At 41.0% G+C, this 21,182-nt stretch overlaps 2 protein-coding genes across 8 annotated transcripts in view; both read right to left on the bottom strand.

Annotated features, from left to right (window-relative positions):
* Positions 1–18,229, bottom strand: part of KIAA0408 (KIAA0408 ortholog) — a 37,638-nt gene extending 19,409 nt beyond the window's left edge. For 2 of the 3 annotated variants that reach the window (XM_059177609.1, XM_059177610.1), the window contains exon 1: positions 7,016–7,248. The gene's annotated coding sequence lies outside the window, so the exon portion shown is untranslated. Of the gene's footprint in view, positions 1–7,015; positions 7,249–18,102 lie in introns of those variants that run through there. The other variant, XM_059177608.1, reaches the window with a different exon arrangement.
* A 35-nt stretch (positions 18,230–18,264) lies between these two features.
* SOGA3 (SOGA family member 3) overlaps positions 18,265–21,182 on the bottom strand; it is a 47,005-nt gene continuing 44,087 nt past the window's right edge. For 2 of the 5 annotated variants that reach the window (XM_059177603.1, XM_059177604.1), the window contains exon 6: positions 18,410–20,979. In XM_059177603.1, coding sequence (XP_059033586.1) covers positions 19,666–20,979 — 1,314 coding nt within the window. In that variant the 3' untranslated portion in view covers positions 18,410–19,665. The other 3 variants (XM_059177606.1, XM_059177607.1, XM_059177605.1) reach the window with 3 other exon arrangements.

Genomic DNA, 21,182 nt, shown 5'->3' with positions numbered 1-21,182 from the left:
CTCCATGTTGCATCACCACTTCCTCATATCAGGGAGATCATATGATAGTTGTCTTTCTCTGCTTGACTTATTTCGCTAAGCATGATACGCTCTAGTTCCATCCATGTTGTTGCAAATGGCAAGATTTCATTTCTTTTGATGGCTGCATAGTATTCCATTGTGTATATATACCACATCTTCTTGATCCATTCATCTGTTGATGGACATCTAGGTTCTTTCCATAGTTTGGCTATTGTGGACATTGCTGCTATAAACATTCGGGTGCATGTGTCCCTTTGGATCACTACATTTGTATCTTTAGGGTAAATACCCAATAGTGCAATTGCTGGGTCATAGGGCAGTTCTATTTTCAACATTTTGAGGAACCTCCATGCTGTTTTCCAGAGTGGCTGCACCAGCTTGCATTCCCACCAACAGTGTAGGAGGGTTCCCCTTTCTCCGCATCCTCGCCAGCATCTGTCATTTCCTGACTTGTTGATTTTAGCCATTCTGACTGGTGTGAGGTGATATCTCATTGTGGTTTTGATTTGTATTTCCCTGATGCCGAGTGATATGGAGCACTTTTTCATGTGTCTGTTGGCCATCTGGATGTCTTCTTTGCAGAAATGTTTGTTCATGTCTTCTGCCCATTTCTTGATTGGATTATTTGTTCTTTGGGTGTTGAGTTTGCTAAGTTCTTTATAGATTCTGGACACTAGTCCTTTATCTGATATGTCGTTTGCAAATATCTTCTCCCATTCTGTCAGTTGTCTTTTGATTTTGTTAACTGTTTCCTTTGCTGTGAAAAAGCTTTTGATCTTGATGAAATCCCAATAGTTCATTTTTTCCCTTGCTTCCCTTGCCTTTTGCGTTGTTCCTAGGAAGATGTTGCTGCGGCAGAGGTCGAAGAGGTTGCTGCCCGTGTTCTCCTCAAGGATTTTGATGGATTCCTTTCGTACATTGAGGTCCTTCATCCATTTTGAGTCTATTTTTGTGTGTGGTGTAAGGAAATGGTCCAATTTCATTTTTCTGCATGTGGCTGTCCAATTTTCCCAGCACCATTTATTGAAGAGGCTGTCTTTTTTCCATTGGACATTCTTTCCTGCTTTGTCGAAGATTAGTTGATCATAGATTTGAGGGTCTATTTCTGGGCTCTCTATTCTGTTCCATTGATCTATGTGTCTGTTTTTGTGCCAGTACCATGCTGTCTTGATGATGACAGCTTTGTAATAGAGCTTGAAGTCCGGAATTGTGATGCCACCAACGTTGGCTTTCTTTTTCAATATCCCTTTGGCTATTCGAGGTCTTTTCTGGTTCCATATAAATTTTAGCATTATTTGTTCCATTTCTTTGAAAAAGATGGATGGTACTTTGATAGGAATTGCATTGAATGTGTAGATTGCTTTAGGTAGCATAGACATTTTCACAATATTTATTCTTCCAATCCAGGAGCATGGAACATTTTTCCATTTCTTTGTGTCTTCCTCAATTTCTTTCATGAGTACTTTATAGTTTTCTGAGTATAGATTCTGTGTCTCTTTGGTTAGGTTTATTCCTAGGTATCTTATGGTTTTGGATGCAATTGTAAATGGGATTGACTCCTTAATATCTCTTTCTTCTGTCTTGCTGTTGGTGTAGAGAAATGCAACTGATTTCTGTGCATTGATTTTATATCCTGACACTTTACTGAATTCCTGTATACGTTCTAGCAGTTTTGGAGTGGAGTCTTTTGGGTTTTCCACATATAGTATCATATCATCTGCGAAGAGTGATAATTCGACTTCTTCTTTGCCGATTTGGATGCTTTTAATTTCCTTTTGTTGTCTGATTGCTGAGGCTAGGACCTCTAGTACTATGTTGAATAGCAGTGGTGATAATGGACATCCCTGCCGTGTTCCTGACCTTAGCGGAAAAGCTTTCAGTTTTTCTCCATTGAGAATGATATTTGCGGTGGGTTTTTCATAGATGGCTTTGATGATATTGAGGTATGTGCCCTCTATCCCTACACTTTGAAGAGTTTTGATCAGGAAGGGATGTTGTACTTTGTCAAATGCTTTTTCAGCATCTATTGAGAGTATCATATGGTTCTTGTTCTTACTTTTATTGATGTGTTGTATCACATTGACTGATTTGCGGATGTTGAACCAACCTTGCAGCCCTGGAATAAATCCCACTTGGTCGTGGTGAATAATCTTTTTAATGTACTGTTGAATCCTATTGGCTAGTATTTTGTTGAGTATTTTCGCATCTGTGTTCATCAAGGATATCGGTCTATAGCTCTCTTTTTTGGTGGGATCCTTGTCTGGTTTTGGGATCAAGGTGATGCTGGCCTCATAAAATGAGTTTGGAAGTTTTCCTTCCATTTCTATTTTTTGGAACAGTTTCAGGAGAATAGGAATTAGTTCTTCTTTAAATGTTTGGTAGAATTCCCCCGGGAAGCCGTCTGGCCCTGGGCTTTTGTTTGTTTGGAGATTTTTAATGACTGTTTCAATCTCCTTACTGCTTATGGGTCTGTTCAGGCTTTCTATTTCTTCCTGGCTCAGTTGTGGTAGTTTATATGTTTCTAGGAATGCATCCATTTCTTCCAGATTGTCAAATTTATTGCCATAGAGTTGCTCATAGTATGCTCTTATAATAGTTTGTATTTCTTTGGTGTTAGTTGTGATCTCTCCTCTTTCATTCATGATTTTATTTATTTGGGTCCTTTCTCTTTTCTTTTTGATAAGTCGGGCCAGGGGTTTATCAATTTTATTAATTCTTTCGAAGAACCAGCTCCTAGTTTCGTTGATTTGTTCTATTGTTTTTTTGGTTTCTATTTCATTGATTTCTGCTCTGATCTTTATGATTTCTCTTCTCCTGCTGGGCTTAGGGTGCCGCCCTCTTAGCGCAGTAGGCAGCGCGTCAGTCTCATAATCTGAAGGTCAAAGATATTTTTTGAGCCGCAATCTATCAATAAATTATAATAGACTAATATGGATAAAAAAGAAATGAGTGCCCTAGACAGGGCCCTACCTTCAAAAACAGCCCATAAATATTGCGATCTACATTGTCATTCTCATAAACAATTTGCTACAGAGCCTTTGTCATTTTTACGTACTTCTTTGACAGTCTTAATACTGTGACTAATTTAGTCAAGAAAAGAAGCTAATTTCAGATCTGAGATGCTCTCATGTCTCATTTTATCCACTCAGCCATGCTGTTTTCCTAGTCTCATGTTCCATCTCCTCTGTCGATCCTTTTGTCCTTTTGCTACCTTCCACACCTGTGAGCCAGTGACCAGTGACCACAGTACCCAAAGCAAGTTGCCTAAAATAAATACGTCAATGAAGATCTAACAAAACGAAGATAGTAAAGAATATACACAATCTTGTTTTCTGTTTGTTTTGGTAGATCGGTCATTAATCTTGATTACCTAGTAATCTTTTAATTTCATCTACTAACTATTCACAGGAAATGCACGGTGCCTATTTTTTTTTGACTAGCAGACTGCTTCGAAGCTATATGTAATTGATTGTGAGCTGAAACTCTCTTGCTTACAATAGGTACTTAACACTGAGGTTTCTTAGGGAGAGTGGAATGGTTTAAGGCCTCTCAAGAGGTAGCTGCAAAGGTATCCAAGAAAATTATAGAAAGGGAGCAGATTAATTTCAAGCTACCTGGAAAGAAGGTGTTATGACAGCCCATGTTTCGTCCTGTTTCTAAGCACAGGAAATATTCAGAAATCTTCACAAAGTTTCTCCTATAGTTACATAGCAAATGGCCCCAATTTTCTTTCCCTTTTCTAAACTATTTTTTTTTTTTTTAAGATTCTATTGTTTTGTGAGAGAGAGAGAGAAAGAGAGAGAACAGGAGCGGGGGTAGGGGGAGAAGCAGGCTCCCTGCTGAGAACCTAAGGCCCTGAGCTCATCATGACTTGAGCCCAAGGCCTATGCTTAACCAACTGAACCACCCAGGCGCCCCTCCAATTTTTCTTTCTATTGCTAACTCTTATTCTTGAATCACTTCCAGACCAAGGCTAAAAGGTGTCAGGTTATTCTTTTTTTTTTTTTTTTTTTTGGAATCTACCTGAAGGTCATCCAGGAAAACTACTTCAGGCTTGCTTTTTGTAACAGCATTATACATGAACCCAGGTAATGTTGCCAAAGCCGACCGAATCCTGCACTTAACTGCAAACAGCCAAACTCATCACTTACTTTGGATGAGGGCCAATCTACAGAGCTTCCCCTTTCCATGGCCAGAGCAGTATCCAGTGCCAGGAAATGTAATGGTTATGGATCAAAAGCAAGCCTTTGAAAGAAAATTCCTATAGAGCAATATCTGTGCCAAATTTTGTGGGAGGATTTATGTTGTCTTCCTAGCATCTATGTCATGTCATAAATGTCAAACGTAATATGACTGAATTTATTGCTTTCTCCTCCAGAAATACAGTGGGGTCCTTAGAGTAGTCGTGAGGATTACATGAACAAAAGAGGGAGAAGGCTTAATAAAAGTGCCTCACATGGTTTTGAATCCGAGTGGGTGTTCAGTAAATGCCTGTTTCTTGGTTTTTTCCTTCCATCCTTCCCTTTTTATTTTCTTCCCTCCCTCTCTCCTTCCTCGCCTTCATTATGTTTTCTTTCTCTGGAATAAAACTTACAATTTTCACCTTTATTTAATTAGAAGATTAATAGGAACAAATCTAATTTTGCAGACTCTCATTTTTCAATGACGTTCTTTTGCCATCAGTATTTTTCAAATATGTTAAGAATACATGGCAAATTGAACATTTAGGCAATTTTTTTTGTTGTAGATAAAAATTTGAATAGACAAATCTTATATTAAACTGCTTTTATTATAATTCTCCTTAAATATTAAAAAAAGTCCAAGTAATAGGGCAACTCTGTAGGAACATAATGTCCTATCATGAGAAGTTACAGGGTAAAGTGGTTCAAAAGATTTTAAAACTCCGTTTCAGTGCTCTCTAGTGAGGCCAATATAAAAGTTCTCTTTGTTCCTAGTTGTCATACTTTTCGCCCATGGATATTGGCATCTACGTGGGAGAGGAGGAAGGATTTGAGCCATCTGCATCCCTCTCTGTGTCTCCAACTCTGTATCATTTCGGTTCATGCAGAATTTCATTCAGAATACAAATTTATTAGAGCAAATATAAAAGGATCGAGTGAACTGCATTAGTCACGCATGTGTTCTTCCCTCGACAAGGCTAAGGTAGCATTATATAATCTATGTAACCTACTTCTGAGTCCCTGAGGCTAAAGCAGGAAGCCAGAATTGTTGGGTTGCGAGTGGGTAGCCCAAGCATGGTGATGGGTGAAAAATAGTTCTGCTTATCTTCTGTCCTATAAGCAAGCAGCATTTAAGAGAAACTTAGGAATCTCACAAAAAATTAATTTCCCAACTCAGTCTCAATTTGGTCATGGTAACACGTCTTTTTCTAAGGAGAGCTCCAATCTTCCTACAGTTTGGTCATTACCATTTTAGCCACCATCCCCCTCTCCCCCCACTGGAAACTGGACATCAGCCAGACAAATGAAACAGTGTTATGGGTGCTGACCCTATGGCTACTTCTCTCTTCTGAGATTTTTGTTCTGAGTATTTGTTTCTTGCTCTATTTCTTTTTTCTAAACATGCTACTTTTCATATAAAATCAAAGGTTTGGGGCGCCTGGGTGGCTCAGTGGGTTAAGCCTCTACCTTCGGCTCAGGTCATGATCTCAGGGTCCTGGGATCGAGCCCCACATCGGGCTCTCTCTCTCTCTCTGCCTGCCTCTCTGCCTACTTGTGATCTCTCTGTCTGTTAAATAAATAAAATAAATAAAATAAATAAAATTAAAAAAAAAATCAAAGGTTTTTCATTTGTAGGAGGTTACAAAGGAATGTAGGAATGCCACACACAGTAGGTACAATCAATCTCACAATTCCTAGAAAAATCATTGGCCCTAGAAATGCTTTGCTTCTCTTTAAGCTTGAGGGATGAGGAATTCCTATGCCCACACCCATTGGCGTTAGGCACCATTAGCCTCTAAGACTCTCTAGCTCTTTCTCCAGGCTGTTACAAATCACTTGCATCATTTCAACAAATTAAGACCTTACTCCTCCCCTATTGTTGAAAGATGCATCTTTCAAAGACAACCACGATTTGATTTCATGCAGGGCAAAAGGGAGTATTTTCTCATTGCTGTTTCTTGTTATTTCACCATGTTCCTCATGTTTCAAAAAGGCCAAAGCAATAATGCTACATGCCATTCTGAAGAAATCCTTCTTGCCTTCTCATTTGATTACCTTCTCTTTCCTTGTTTTTCTTCAGTTATACACTCATGCTAGAAAACATCCAGGATTAAAAAAGAAAGGAAAAAAAAAAAAAAAGAAAGAAAGAAAGCTTCCAAGATAGACACGCTGATTTTACTTTTCTTAACTTAGAAAACTTTCGAAAGGAACTTCTGTCATGGATAAGTAAGTATCCAAAATTCATCAACTTAAACAACAAAAGATGTAGTGTAAGATTCCCAGCTAACCGCAGATTCACGGGTTATGAATGGCACGCACTTCCACTCAGATTACAAAAGCACTAGTCATGGAGGGAGCAAACCATCATCTTGAATGAACTACATTTACTTTTCGTTGTAATTTTCAAATACCAACAATCTCCAGGAGTGTGAACTTTACTCTGTAAATGTAAACAGTCTTCATCCTGATGAAAAACAGCATTCTCATAAATACATTTAATGAAATTCCACAGTAGGTGAAGTACTGCTCGAAGTACTGAGAAGCAGTGCTTGAAAAAGACCGTTTCAGAGGGTGGATGTCGCTGTCAGCCCTGAGTTGGGAAATCCACCCACAGCAGCTGAACCTTGCTTCCCCGGGAGTCAGTAAAATCCGCTACTCCACCCCGCTCACTGTTTTTAAGCCCAGACACAGACACTGAAAGAGGCAGATGTTGAACTAACCCTCCCCTTAAACAGTGTTCAGAGTTTAAGTCATATCAGCAGCAGCCCCTCTATATTTTGCCACAATGAGTCATTTGATAGAAAGAAACATACCTTTTTGCTCTGGGGAGAAATCCTATGGATGTCCCACCACAACTAGCAGTGGAAGGATAGCTAGGTTTTGTTGTTGTTGTTGTTGTTGTTTTAAAGACGAAAGTCTCAGCTCAGTGTATCTTGCTTCTTTGCAAGAAATGGGAGTGCAAAATCTATCCAACCATTCAACAGAGCAGTACTGACAAGTCCCTTAGAAACCTTCAGCCCTTTCACAAATCAAAAAGCTGCTCAGCTCGGTGTCACAGCAGCCGCTGAGACGACTGTGACGTCAGTTACTTGGAGGCGGCCTTCAAGCCAGTCTTCCAACCAGAGCTCTGTAACTTTAGAGCGGCTCATACTCTGGGTAAACAACTCCAGGTCCAGGACATTTTTAGCTTTTATAATGGAGCCCAGTATTTTCCAACTTGCCAAAAGAGCTGGTGTTAATATCACACAATGACAATGGCCAATTTTAGATTTCATTTGGGAAAGTCAACTCAGTTTTTATAGGCAAGAATTATCTCCTTGCATACCTCTCTCTTTCCCTTTTTCAGCTAGAGTCAGAAAGCCCTCTTCAGTGCCTTGACAAGTAGGTGTCTGTATGTGGCAGAACAACACCGAGAGCCATCTCCAGAGATGTGTGAAAACGTATCAAACGTCTGACTTTAAATAAAGGGGAAGCAGGACATAGGGAAAGACCAAAATCATATGCTTCACGTTTCTATGTCAGCTTGCTCTCTGTAATGTCTGTGATGTCTTCCCGCCAGAAGAAGTCAGATACCATGGGAAAGAATGATATTTATCATGGGAAGAAAACAACCACCACCACCACGAGATACCCACGTGCATGCTTTCAGCTGAGGTGTACCGCAGCCCAAGTATATGGAGGGGCCCCCTAGACCATGGCCAAATCAATCTATCCTGGAAATACTGGGAGAGATGCCTTCTCGGCAACATTTCCAGGTTGTGCACGAACTTGTACATGCATGCCTCTGCTCATGTTCTCTTTAAATGAGTTATAAGAAAGTGTCTAAAACGGTTTTGTGTGTATTTCGGCAAATAAGCCTGTTAAAGGTTTAAATACTAAGGTCTTACTTTCAAGTCTGAAGAATTTCCTGCGTGGTCATTAAAACATTACACATTCACTTTCACACTTTTTTTTTTTTTTTTTTTTTTTGCCTGGTTCCAGATTACTAGGAATATTTTGTGGGAGTATTTCGTGGGAGCTCAAAAGTTCAGTAATAATAACCTGCTCATGGTAGCACTTTAGTGCAATTGAAGGAAATCATGCTGTGTTTCAAAAGCCTGCCATCATTTCAAAAGCAGTAACAACATAATTGTTATAGCAATAGTAACGATTACTCAGGGAGAGACAGCTCTCTGCAAAGCTCTGCACTAAGTACTTGGAATATATCTTTATCCTAGTTCACGGTCATAGCAAATGTATCTGTTGATATTATTCACCCAGTCTTACTGATAAAACCCTGAGATATAAAGTAATTTCCCAAAATTCATGGAAAGATGCCCATGTGGAGGAGTAGGGTTTGGAACTTGTTTCTTTAACTGGAGGCCGGGGAATTTTGTCATGGAGATCTTGGTTTCCATCCTACTGCCACCACTCATCCGTGTGAAATTCTGAGTGTGTTTCTTCTGTAAAGGGATACTTATATTTACTTCCTGAGGTTGTTGTCAGAGTATGAGGGGAAACTTTTAGTGCCATGCACCCCAAAAAAGGTAGCATATTTCTGCCTCTATCCTTACCAGGACAGGAGGAAAATCCTGGAGTGGGGGAAAAGGATTGCCCCAAAGCACCTATACAGAATTATCTGGTAACATTTCTGCCCCTACAACTTTTTTCCACTCTGAACCTCTTCATTTCCATGTGTCCTTTGTAAATATAATTAAGACTGGTTTTTAAATCCTATCGGAACTTCAGATAATATGTGGCTAGGTTATGGGAGAAATGATGTTGGGCTATCCTCTGTACTGTCACTCAACAGGATCAATTCCAATGCCTTCTTCATGGAAGTCCTAGTAATTATTTATCATAGGTGCTTCATCTGCTTCTTGTCATGGTAAAGCTCACCTGAAATTATGCAGAACCAAACTAGGAATTTTGACAAGAATTTCGCTCCACATCTATCATTTATTCTAGTGTTTCCCAACCCTTTTTGTTGAATAATTTTTATATGTATTAGCTTCAATTTCCATGCCATATACACACATATATATATAATGAAAGGACAGGAAGTCAATGAAAAATTCAGCACAGGTGCTTTTGAATCTTTCCACGAAAAACATTTTTAAAAATACTTTAAGAAAAGTTCCTACTGTTAGGTACATAAAAGACCAAGGCTGGTATACTCAGCCCCTCAGGGATATCTGGGTACCTTGAAGTGCCTGACATTTTCAAGCTGATGTCAAGAATGGCTGAAAACTTTATGGCAAAAGTGCAATTTGTGGTATAATCTAGATTGCTTTTAAACCAATTTATATATTTATGCCTTCAAATATGAAATTGACCCAAATCATTACTCTGTCTCTTGGAGAAAATTTGGAAGAATCATGCAAATCTGGTCCCATACTAATCTTATCTCAATGTAGAAATAATATGTGAGGACATGAATAAAATAACATTTCATGTCAAGTAAATGCAGCAACACCAGTTAGGTGTTGAGAGACAAAAAGGAAAATCCCCAAAAGGACTTAACAAGGTCTATATGCATAATAATTTTAGACCACAGATGATAACATTTTGGAAAGGGTGAAACAAGAACATTGAGTGCATAAATGTCATGGCAGGTGTTTCTAGATGTAGAGAATTTTAGAGCCAGAAAGGACCTCTGAAATCATCTAGCCAACCCTCTCATTTTACAGCTGAGGAAGAAGGCCCTGACAGTACGTCATCAGGTCAAGGTCAGAGAGCCACTTACTAGCAGTGCCGGGAATAGAATCCCGGTCTTCTCATTCTTGGTGGAGTGCCTTGAAGTTTAAAATGCCAAGGAGTTCAAGGGAAAAGGATTTGGGGCATGAGACATTGATTTCTGGTCTTGTCAACTTCTAAATTCTGTCTTCTTCTAAGTCCACATGAGGCAGAGGCTACTCCATTTTCCGAGTATAACAGGAGTCAAATAGAGTATTTATCTTAATGACTGCCTACCTACAGAGGCCTGTGTCCTGAGATAATCCGCATCTTGGGTCCAAATGCAAAGATAAAGGATTTTAATTTGGTGGTTGAAGAAAATCTGGGAATAAATGTTCCAACTTTGCCTTTAGCAGGCCAGCACACATTTAATTTATAGTTTTCATCGAATGATGATCTTGAAGCCTTGCAAAGCAGTCATTTATTTAATTTCTTTATGCTACGGAACTCTGGCTGTGTATGAGGCTGGGTGGCTTCTGACTTCTGGTATGCATACTTTTTAAAGTCCCTTTTCTTTTACTCTTCAAACATATTTACCAGTTGAAAGGGTATCGTATTTCTATTTTCCTTGAGAAGGAAATGGAAACAATTGGAAAGGGGATGAATTTGAAAAACTGAACTCATTCTTATGCATATTAAAATGTAGAGACTATTATAGGGCATACACTTAAAATAATCTTTCCTTCTGGAATAATGTCTTTTGCAATTTTCAAAATGTTTTATGATACATGATATTGGTTGTTTAGTAGAACTCTCTTGACCTTTAAATTCTCTTTCATTCTTTAGGGAGAAGTCTTGGGCACTCAAATTAATGTTCCGTTTAACAAGTATTTGTGAGCACCAACTCTGTACGAGGTAAACTGTTGGATCTTAAGGCCCAGAAGAAGAATAAGACAAATCCTTGTTCACAATGAGCTTGATCAATGTTGATGATTCCTGAAAGGTAACCTGTGGCATGACTGCTCACATCCTGAGTAGTCCACTACCCCAAAATAAACTTATAAACAAATGTGAAGAGACTCTCCTCCTAGTCCCTACAGCATTCCATCAAGGGGACCCATAATTTAGTGTTAATTCTCAGCCTTGCTGTACCCTGCAATCACTCAGAGAATAATTAAAAAAAAAAAATCATGAAAGCTGGAACATTCCCCCAGACTTTGGAATCAGGTGATGAGGCCAGGATTTTTACAAAGTTCCATAGCTAGTTCTCTCAAATTGGTCCTGTGTTATTTCAGTCCAAGAATGACAGGGTTTGGATTCTGTCTTAGCAAATGCAATATAATTTTGATACTTAGAGAATCTGTTTTGGGTTATAAGATTATGAGAGTCACACACACAGTATTAGGTTGTCACATATTTAGACTGTTATGTTTCAGCAAATGTGCTCTTTCCCCAGTTCTGGATGTTTTCCCCCTAGAATCATGGGATGCTGGCTCTCTCTTCTATTCTGAGGGTTGGTGGCATGTCAGCAGAGGTTTTAGCCAAGCATATCTGTCATGGGGCTTATGTACAGGCATTTCCAGATGACAAAAATATTCAAAAGAAACAGTCTTAAACTAACTGTTCTGTTTAAGTATTGGTCTGTGTTCTGAAGAAATAAAACAATAAAGCAATAAAACATTTTAGGATTATGGGCTATTTAAAATTAGAGATAGATCTGGCTTACTGTTCTCAAATTGGTTTTTAGCACCTCATTATATTATTTCCAGATTCTTGACTTGGGAGCTTTGGATAATGATGAGAACAAAATCTAAATAATAACCAATAACGAGACCTATTGTTCTAGAGTTACCGCTTATTTCAGAAAAGAATCTCAGGAATGCTGGTCTACCACAAGGGGGCCACCCTGAGTCATTTCTCCCTGGGAGGAGTTCCAGCCTTAAAGCAGGGCGGAGATGCCCCTTAGCCAAAGACAGAGCAAGAAGTCCCTACTCCCTTTCCTTTCCCCACCCGCCTTCCTTGGGAGATGCCGAGCCAGCCCACCTGTGTCTTCTACCAGAAATGTTAGCTTTATCACCAACAGGTGGTAGTATTGTATTTCCAGTTTGTAACTGTCTAATAACATTTCATTGACAGAAGAAGCAGTTACTGGCAGGTCCCACCTTGGCACATAAAAGAAGAGCCAGCACATAGAAAGGACTGGGAAGAATAAGTAAATATAGGTAAGCTTTGATTGAAGCTTGGGAAAAGAATCAGTTCCATGGGACATGAAATGGGGAGAAGGAGGGGTGATGAGAATGGGAGATTGTCTGGATGGTGCCAAATGGATGGGCTGGTGCCCAAGTGAGAAGAAATATGTCGTCATGAAGGGGGAAGACTATGGTAAAGGCTCTAAAGATAAAGGTACAAACAGCGAGGCCCAAAGCCACAGTTCCAGGCAGCCCTGTGAACATTGTGATCAGAGCACTCTGCAGAGCCAGCCAGACCCATGGCCCACACCAAGGTCTCTCAGGAAATCCACGAGAGACGCAAACACAGTACCCCCAATGGCTGTCCTTGGCCTTAACACCATATTCTTTTATTGATGCTGTTGCCATTGAAATATTTTGCACAGGAAGATTCCCACAACTTCATTCTTTCTTATCTATTCTGAGTTTACCTTGCTTTTTTGAATCCATCTACTTTCTATAAATAGCAGGACTTCAAACAAAGAGCTTATAACATCCAAGGCTGGGGGATCCTAACTTTCCATCAGTTACCTCCTTTGGGGGCTTCACGTGGATATTTTCATTATATGGAGCCTAAGCAGTTAGAATAAGGCTAAGACCTTCCATGCAGTGGCCCTGGTGCCTCAGCAGATATGCTCCCCCGCCCCCACCCAGGTAAAGTTGCTCAGATTCCTAAGAGTCATCTAAAATCCAGAATAAACTGATTTTGCTGACTTGTTAAGTAACATTCTCCCTCTGAAGTTCTAAAGAACTGATTTAGGCTGCCACATAGGTTGTTCTATTTAAAAAGTCAAACTCTGTTTTGTGTGTCCAGGAATTCACGATTCAGAGGAAATGACATGTTTTGTGCAAAAGCTGCACAGATTCGTGAAAATACAGAAAGGAAATTATAAACTAGATGTTAAGCACAATTTTCTGATTTTAAGAAATAACAGACTCTATATCTTTCAAAAAAAAAAAAAAAAAGCTCTCAAATTCTCTTCCCTTATAAGCTATTTGAGGCCACTGGGCAAACAAATGCACTTCTCTCTGCCCCTCACACCCTCTTAATTTTCAAACGCATAGATAAGTCAAGATAGGTACTTTCAACATGAATTTGAAGAGCTGACTTGCTCGCTTTCACGGTACATTATGTTGGACAACCTCAGAAAGGAACAAATGTTATTTGTTAGCCTTTGATAAAATCACGTACAGAAGGGCATGTGGGTGGCTCAGTGGGTTAAAGCCTCTGCCTTTGGCTCAGGTCATGATCCCAGGGTCCTGCGATGGAGCCCCACATCCGGCTCTCTGCTCAGTAGGGAGCCTGCTTCCCTCTCTCTCTCTCTCTCTCTCTCTCTGTCTGCCTCTCTGCATGCTTGTGATCTCTGTCAAATAAATAAATAAAATCTTAAAAAAAAAATCACATCTTGTTTGTTGACATAGATACATAAGCAGCTCAGCTCAAACACTCAGCTGGGACCACAGAAAATCAACATTGAAGGACAGCTTTTCTCACTTTCCAATATGCTCTATCACTTCCTCTTCAATCCTTACCTTCAGTTAGAGCATCTGACCCAAAGCGTGACTACCAGATGAAAGTGGGCTGGAGTTCTATCCAAATATAGCTACAAAGAGTGTGTGAATATTTGGAATTAGGACTTCGCTACCAAATTGACATACCAAACTTCTCTGGCAGCTGATTAAATAACCGTGTCGCAACTCTGCCACACGGCTTGAAAGGAAGGTTGCAAAATGCAGGCCAATACACATTCCAAGCTCAGCACTGAATTTTTCCTTGTTTTATGAGTTTGAGTCAGTTATGCTTAAAAATAGCCAACTAAATTTTTTTTTTCTTAAATCCAGGCCAACTTACCAAAGACACTCTTTCCTAAGCTCAAGAATGTGCCTGCAATGGAATTGTCTACAATAAGGTTTGCTTGTTTGAATTTCTTGTCAGTGTCATGTTTAAATAGCACAGCTTCAAAGGTACAAATAGGAGAAAATTCCTCGTCTCAGTAGTTGGGGGACTTTGTTCTCTTGATGAACAAAGAAACCTGGGCCTTTCTCTTTTAGAACTAGCTTTGTACAACAAAGATAATGCAAGTAACAGGATCAAAGGGAAGGAGAAGAAGCTACAGGGGATGCTCTTTCTGAGGTCTCAGGTACCATCTCTGTTAACAGGATATAGATGTGGTTAACATCTATAGGGAGAGTAAGAGATGGTGATGTAGGGATGCTATACCACAGATTGTGGGCACTCACAGAACAGCCTTAAGTACCAGGGAGAAGGCAGCAAGGGATAAGTTTGCTTTGCACTTCCTGGCAGTTTGCTAAAACCACCTCCTACATACTTGCTCCCAGCAGTCCCACGAGATAGAAGCAGGTCTGAATTCCCTGATGCTGAATGCATGTCTCACTATACACTACAGTGTGGGAGAGGTGTGTGCTTGCTTTTATGTGGGCACAAACGGGAAAGTGGGGTATGTATCAGGTAGTGGAGAGTTGGAAAACGTCTCCCTGGAACTCAACTATATTGTAAAGTTGCCTGCTTAACTTCAGAGAAGCTGTCAGAGTGACCCCAATTCTCTCAGAACGTGGGAGCAGTAACCAAGTCAGTCCTGTTTCCCCTCCTCAGTTTCTTACTGGGGCTCCATAGATGGAGTGCTTGGATTGAATTCTTGTCTAAAACCAATGCCTTAGAAGTTCATAGGTGAGATTAATATCCCTGTTGCCAGGATGACTTCAATTCCTAACAAGAGATCTAAGGATGCGGCTGGTGTTTTGATCAGCCTAGACCTCCTTTGGCTAGCCTCTCCTTTCTTATTCAGGCCACCAGATACTGTGGAGATATATGCAGCACACCTGTATGTAAGCATATAGGCATGTATGTATCTATGCATGCATGCATATACGTATTTATTGTTTCATTCCATGCAAAAATGTCTTGGGATTTTACTGTTTTCTTAGGGAAATCCAACATGCTTTCAGGTGTCCAATAAAAATAAGCTGCAACTATGAGCCTTTTTGTTTATTTGTTTTGACATTTCACTAAGAGTACCTGTTAGAGTTTGCTGTTCACATGTTTGTCCGGGTCAACGAACCAATTGAAAGTGCTAGGAGAGTAAAAACTGAATTTCATTTTGTCTGCACCTAACAGCCACCTCCTTACTTGGTTTGTTAAATACACAAGGGATGACGGTGCCTGGGTGGCTCAGCCGGTTCAGTGTCTGCCTTCAGCTCGGGTTGTGATCCCAGAGTTCTGGGATTGAGGCCTCATTGGGCTCCTTACTCAGTGGGGAGCCTGCTTCTCCCTCTGTTATTCTGCCTCCCTTTCTCTCTCTGTCTCTCATGAAGAAATACAGAAAATCTTTAAAAATAAATAAATAAATAAATAAATAAATACAGAGGGAACCATGTTCTGTATTTCTGTTGCATTCTCACACCTCTCGTATATGCCTTCTCATCTTGGTTTGGACACCAGTCAGCTGGCACCTATCGTTCCCAGAGGACTTGTGGCACACCACATGGGAAGCTTTGTGGAGTAGATAACTGTGTGCAAATCCACCAACTGCTGGATTGTCCGTATGTGTGTGTGTGTGTGTGTACACATGTGTGTGGTCATCTCAACACTCTAATTGGGGGTGTGTATGTGCCTACACTTGCGGGTGTGCACATGACCCTGCACCCGCCCACTGTTCATCTTGGTCCTGCTTTCTGTCCTGCTTTCTGTCCTGCTTTCTGTCCTGCTTTCTGTCCTGCTTTCTGTCCTGTCCTCTTCCCATTGTCTCCTCTGCTTTTGTTGGTTTCGAGAACCTGTGCTAATAAAAGAGAGTTTTCTAACACGGCATCACTGTGGAATTAGAGCTGCCTTGTCATTAGAGGCAAAGGCCATATAGTAAAGATAGAAATGCTTTGGAGAGCATGTGGACATCCACTGAAGGGCGGAAGCTTTAAGGTCTGCTGAAACCTAGACGGCTCAGGATTCTATACCGCTGGCCTCACACCGTTGGCCGCAGCCTTGCGTCAGGCTGTGTATGCATATTTTAGACAATTCAAACATCTAAAGAAATGGCTCAAGGGAGTTTTAGAAAATACAAAAGCCTGGCTTCAAAAATTCAGTGTCAGTTGGTGAGGTGAGGGGCTCAATTCTAGAAACATCCTAGGAATTCTGATATGCTGTTAGGACTAGAAACCACTGATCTAGATATTGAGTTCTTGATTCTTTTCATGAAAAAGAAAGTTACAATTCTGAAACCTGTTTCTTAAAGTCACACAGGGTAGTGACTATCCATGATACTTCTGAAGTGAACACATTCACTGCATACCATGCTTCATCAGAGGGACAATATTAACCATTTGGGTGGGACAATTATTTGAGATTTTGATTCCTTGCCTCTTACTGCCATTAGAGCTTCCCAGTTACTGTGACCACCTACAACACCTCCATAAACCACCAAATGTTCCAGGGGTAGCTGAGAATCATCACTTAGGTGTGTGTGGCTTCAAAGGCAATAAACATTTCAGATAAATTTCAGCCATCAAACACTGACTTTCAGTTCTGTTACTAAAATGGTCCCCCTGAGATGGCTGTCTGGAGGCTTAATCAAGGCTCTAACAGACAGACTTTGATTTTTAAAGTAGTTGCCTTCCCTGAGATCATTTTTCTTTTTAAACAGTGGAATAATTGATTACGAAATACGGTGCTTAAATTATTTTATTTCTTTTGCCATATAGTTTTATATTTTATTTCTTTTGCCATATAGTTCTACCTAGCCTTTTGAATCTCTAAGACGAAAAGCCAAGTAGATAGTGACAGATTCCAACTGTTGGCTAACTCCTCCTCACTCTTGGTCTCTCTTCCCTCCAAAACAAAACAAAAGCCAAAAAGAAAAATGTAAAGAACAACACGGAGACTAAGAGCAGTTTTTTTTTAAATGGAATTCTCAACTATTGTGAAGTGTTTTTGTTTTTCTTTTTTTAAATGACTACTCAAAGGGAAATGGAGGTACTAGGGGATGAGGGTTCAAGAGATCGTTACCAGAACCAACTTTCATAGTAGAGCAAAGGTTTTCCACATATTATTCTTGATGCTGAGGTGCAAGATACCTTACTTTATTTATTTATTTATTTAAAGATACCTCACTTTAACCACAGATTTTCATATCCACCAGCCAAGCTGCAAAGCATTTCTGAGTGCTTGACTTCCATGAGTGCTGCTATTTCTGAATCTTGATGGCAGTGGTACATTCCAGTTTTCCACTAGGTACACTGTCAGCAACATGGACAGAAGAGGACATTTTGGATACATGGAACCTATTCAGGCCGCTTTAGGGATGAAGAGAAAGGGAGATGTTCGGGTTCACCAAAGCAAGTTTATACCTAGAGAACAACTCCCACTGGAACGATGTTACTGGCCTTGGATTTCAACTTGATGAAATTCTAGAGAATGACTATTTTTTCCTTACTATACCATCTGCTCTGGAAGCAGTTCTATGTGATAACCTATTAGAGAGGCCAGAACTCCAGGCAACACATCTGATCAGCAACAAATGCCCAAGTGTAATAGGTAAATGCAGAAATGGCTGTTTTGCTTGGAGCTGGTCAAATGCAGTAGGAGGGCTATAATCACTTTCTCAATGAACTAATGCATAATTCACTCTCATGCTTCCAAACACATCTTTCTAAACATAATACCATCAGCAAGCATCACGACAAATTGCTTACTTTCCATGATGGTCACATTTCATTCATTCACCATAATTTTTGCTAACATTTATTGGATATCAAAACTATCTTGTTGGTCTAATGCAACCAAGCAAAGATACTTTATAAATCCATCTTTCTATATTTTGAGATGTGACCATCTTGTGAATGTCCAGCTTTTCAATTACCCTAATAATCAACTACTGAGAAATAATTGAAAGATTTTGGCATTTTTTAAGTCATAATTAGTTAGCAAGAAGAGTACAGACTAAGATATAAAAGAAAGAAGCAAAAACTGAAATGATTTATATAAAAAGTCATAATTACTTCCTTACCTGAAATATTTTAATGCTTGGGCTTCTTCTTGGTAGTGGTAAGATGGGTCTTTTTAAAGAAATAGGCAGTCTTCAGTGTTTTTATAGCATTGATTACTACAGAAATTATACTTCTTTTACTTCTTGTCTTGAAGGGTGGACAAAATAAATAAACTGAAAATACTACAATGAATGGTAAATGATGAAAGATTTACAGTACAAAAAACAGCGTAAAAAGAAAGACAAGTTTAAATATCGTTGTGTAAGAAAGTGATGAAAATAATACAAGAATGAGAATAAGTAAAATGATAGGCTGGAACATCTGGGAAGGTAAATGCAGAGACAAAGAGAAGAGTTAATTAATAATAATTTTTAAAACTTAAATTCATATTAACTAATCTAAGCATTCATTCAATTTAAGATGAAGAAGAACCCTCCCTTAAGCCTGCATTTACAAAATCTGAAACCTATTAATACACACAGTTCTTTCTCTCACTCTGATTTCTATTTTTTTCCCTGATGGTATAATTGAAAACCCACATGCTTCAAGTATTCAAAAATCTGCTACAAGGAAACCGAAAGCCAACCATTTGACATTTGAGAAACAATAAGCCTTAATATTTCAAAATTCAACAAGTTTTATCGCAAAACTTTTTTTTTTCATAACAAAGCAGAGCAACATGCAAGGTAAATAAGCAATAGGGTTGCGATTTTTCTAGTTGTGACTAACAGGCAGTTAATTTAATATCATGCTTCTGTGTATACAGTGATCTTTAAATTTAAATCTCTTGCGTGTCTTAAAAGCCATGCACGCTGTTGTACTTCCGTGTGTTCTCCAATGGATACAGGACAGGAGGCTTGCCAGAGAGGTAGCGCTGCCTGCTGTGTTTTTACAAATTCTCTCTTATGTGGTTAATTCTGACAAAATGCATGGGTCTTTGGCCACCATACCTGGCTAGAGCAGCTCAGTCCAATTCATCAGTTGTGCCTCTACAAATTAGGATGAAGGAAAAATGCTGGTTTTCCCTGTTCGGGAATAGTTATTACTATTTCTCTGAATCAGTGTTGGATTAAAGTTAAAGTATAACACTCCTTCCCCAGTTTTGACATAGAGAGATGGCAGTGATTTTTTTTCCCCCCTAGAAATAACGATCCTGTTACTTCCACTTGTAAAGGAGTGACTTCTATTTGTTCCTTTTGGTAGGGATCTAGACACTGTATCCTCTCTTCACTGTTGGCTTGTACACTTGCCAGTAGTTACACAATAATCCTGGATACTTAGTAATCAAACCACCTTTTTAAACTCAGTTTCAATCTTGGTTCAAAACCTGCAAATACATAATTAAAGATTCCCATTTGGGATCTTCTTACAGCCTGATCCATCAGAATCGGTCGAGTAATACTGAACATATCGACACATAATAATATATGTTTAAGATCCTTTAATCTTTACACAAAAACTGATGGTGGGGATGTGTGTAAATTTCCTTTTTAACCGAAACAGAGGGGAGGGAGTTACCAAGCGGGTTCCGAAAACCCGAGGCCTGAAGAAGGACAGTGTGAGAGAACACGTGTGCTGTGGGGCTACGAAGCCCAGTGAGGCTCTGCGCGGGGACCCTGAAGCGGGGCGTGGAGGTCGGTGCGCGGAGACGCCCCAGCGGGGAGCACGAATCCGCGGACCAACCTGGCCATCGCCGTGGCTCGCAATAGGCAGAACTGTACCTGACTCACGGATATGGGCTCCTCGGCGCCGCGGTCGTCCGCAGACTTGGGCACCTCGAGGCGGTCGATGAAGGTCTGCAGCTCCTTGCGGAAGGCTTTCATCTGCGCGTTGATGCGGTAGAGCAGCTCGTGCTCCCGGATGCGGCTGCCGTCGTCCTCCTCATCCATCAGTCCGAACAGGTCCCCGTTGGCCACGTAGATGCGCGCCTCGGTGATGATGGTGCTAGTGTCGGCGATGAGCCGGTCGATGGTCTTGCCCAGGCGCTCGGCCTCCGAGCGGATGTCCTTCATCTGCTGCCGGTCGGAGAAGCTCTTGGGCCAGGGCCCGGGCGCGGGGTAGAAGGAGCGGGTGGGCGTCAGGCAGCGGATGTTCCGCACCTCCTCCGAGTCGCTCTCGCCGCCGATGGGCCCCTCGCGCTTGCGGTGAGGCGGCCGCGAGTCGTCGTCGCTCTCCTTCTTGCCCGCGTCGCTCTCGGCGTCGCTGTCGCGCGGGCTGCCGCGGATGCCCAGGTGCGAGGCCAGGTCGTAGCGCTGCATGTTGGACATAAGCACGCGGTTCTCGTACTGCAGCTGCATGACCTTGCCGCTGAGCTCGTTGATCTGCAGGCGCGCCGCCTTCAGCTCCTCTTGCAGGGCCTCGGTCTTGGCGCTGTCGTGGTGTCGCGCGCTCTCGTGGCCGCCCGACTTGTACTTGTACTTGTTGAGCTCCGCCGTGATGCGCTTGTTCTGCTCCTCCAGGTCCGCCACGTTCCGCCGCAGCAGCTCCGTCTCATCCTCCACCAGCTGCAGGTGCTGCCGCAGCTCTGACAGGGATTCGCTCTGCTCCCTCATGAGCGGGTTGGCCGAGCCGTTGAAGTCGTCCCCTCTCAGGTCGTCGAGTTCTGCCTTCAGGCCTCTGTTCTCCACCTCCAGTTCCACGATCTTCCTGCCCAGGATGTTGGCTTCTTCCTCCACGAGCCTCAGCCGCAGCTTGAGCTCAGCCTCCCTGGTGCTGGGAGGCCCCCCGGCTTCTCCTTTGGGCAAAGGACTGTCCAGATCCCCATAAAAGGATCTGTACTTCTGAAGCTCGTGTTCGAATCGGTCCTTCTCTTTGTCGATCTTGGCCATCTTCTTCCTCATCAGAGCAGCTTCTTCCTTCGCGAACTGCAGCTGGCATTTCAGATCCTCACTGTCCTCCTCGTTTGGGAAAAAGAGGGGCAGAGGAGAGGAGGTTACTTTTATGTAAGTCGAAAGCACACACACAAAGCACACCTGCAAAAGTAGTTGCCTTTTCCTTATAATTAAGATTTAATGAGACCCAGATAAGTAGACGCTGTATGTTTTCTACAAATCATTTAAATTATTTGGTGGATAAAAGACGAGGACAATATCACATCCTG

The sequence above is a fragment of the Mustela lutreola genome, chromosome 6 (genome assembly GCF_030435805.1).
Source record: "Mustela lutreola isolate mMusLut2 chromosome 6, mMusLut2.pri, whole genome shotgun sequence".
Taxonomy (NCBI): domain Eukaryota; kingdom Metazoa; phylum Chordata; class Mammalia; order Carnivora; family Mustelidae; genus Mustela; species Mustela lutreola.
The sequence above is the reverse complement of the archived record's forward strand: the minus strand, read 5'-3'. Positions and strand labels throughout refer to the sequence as shown.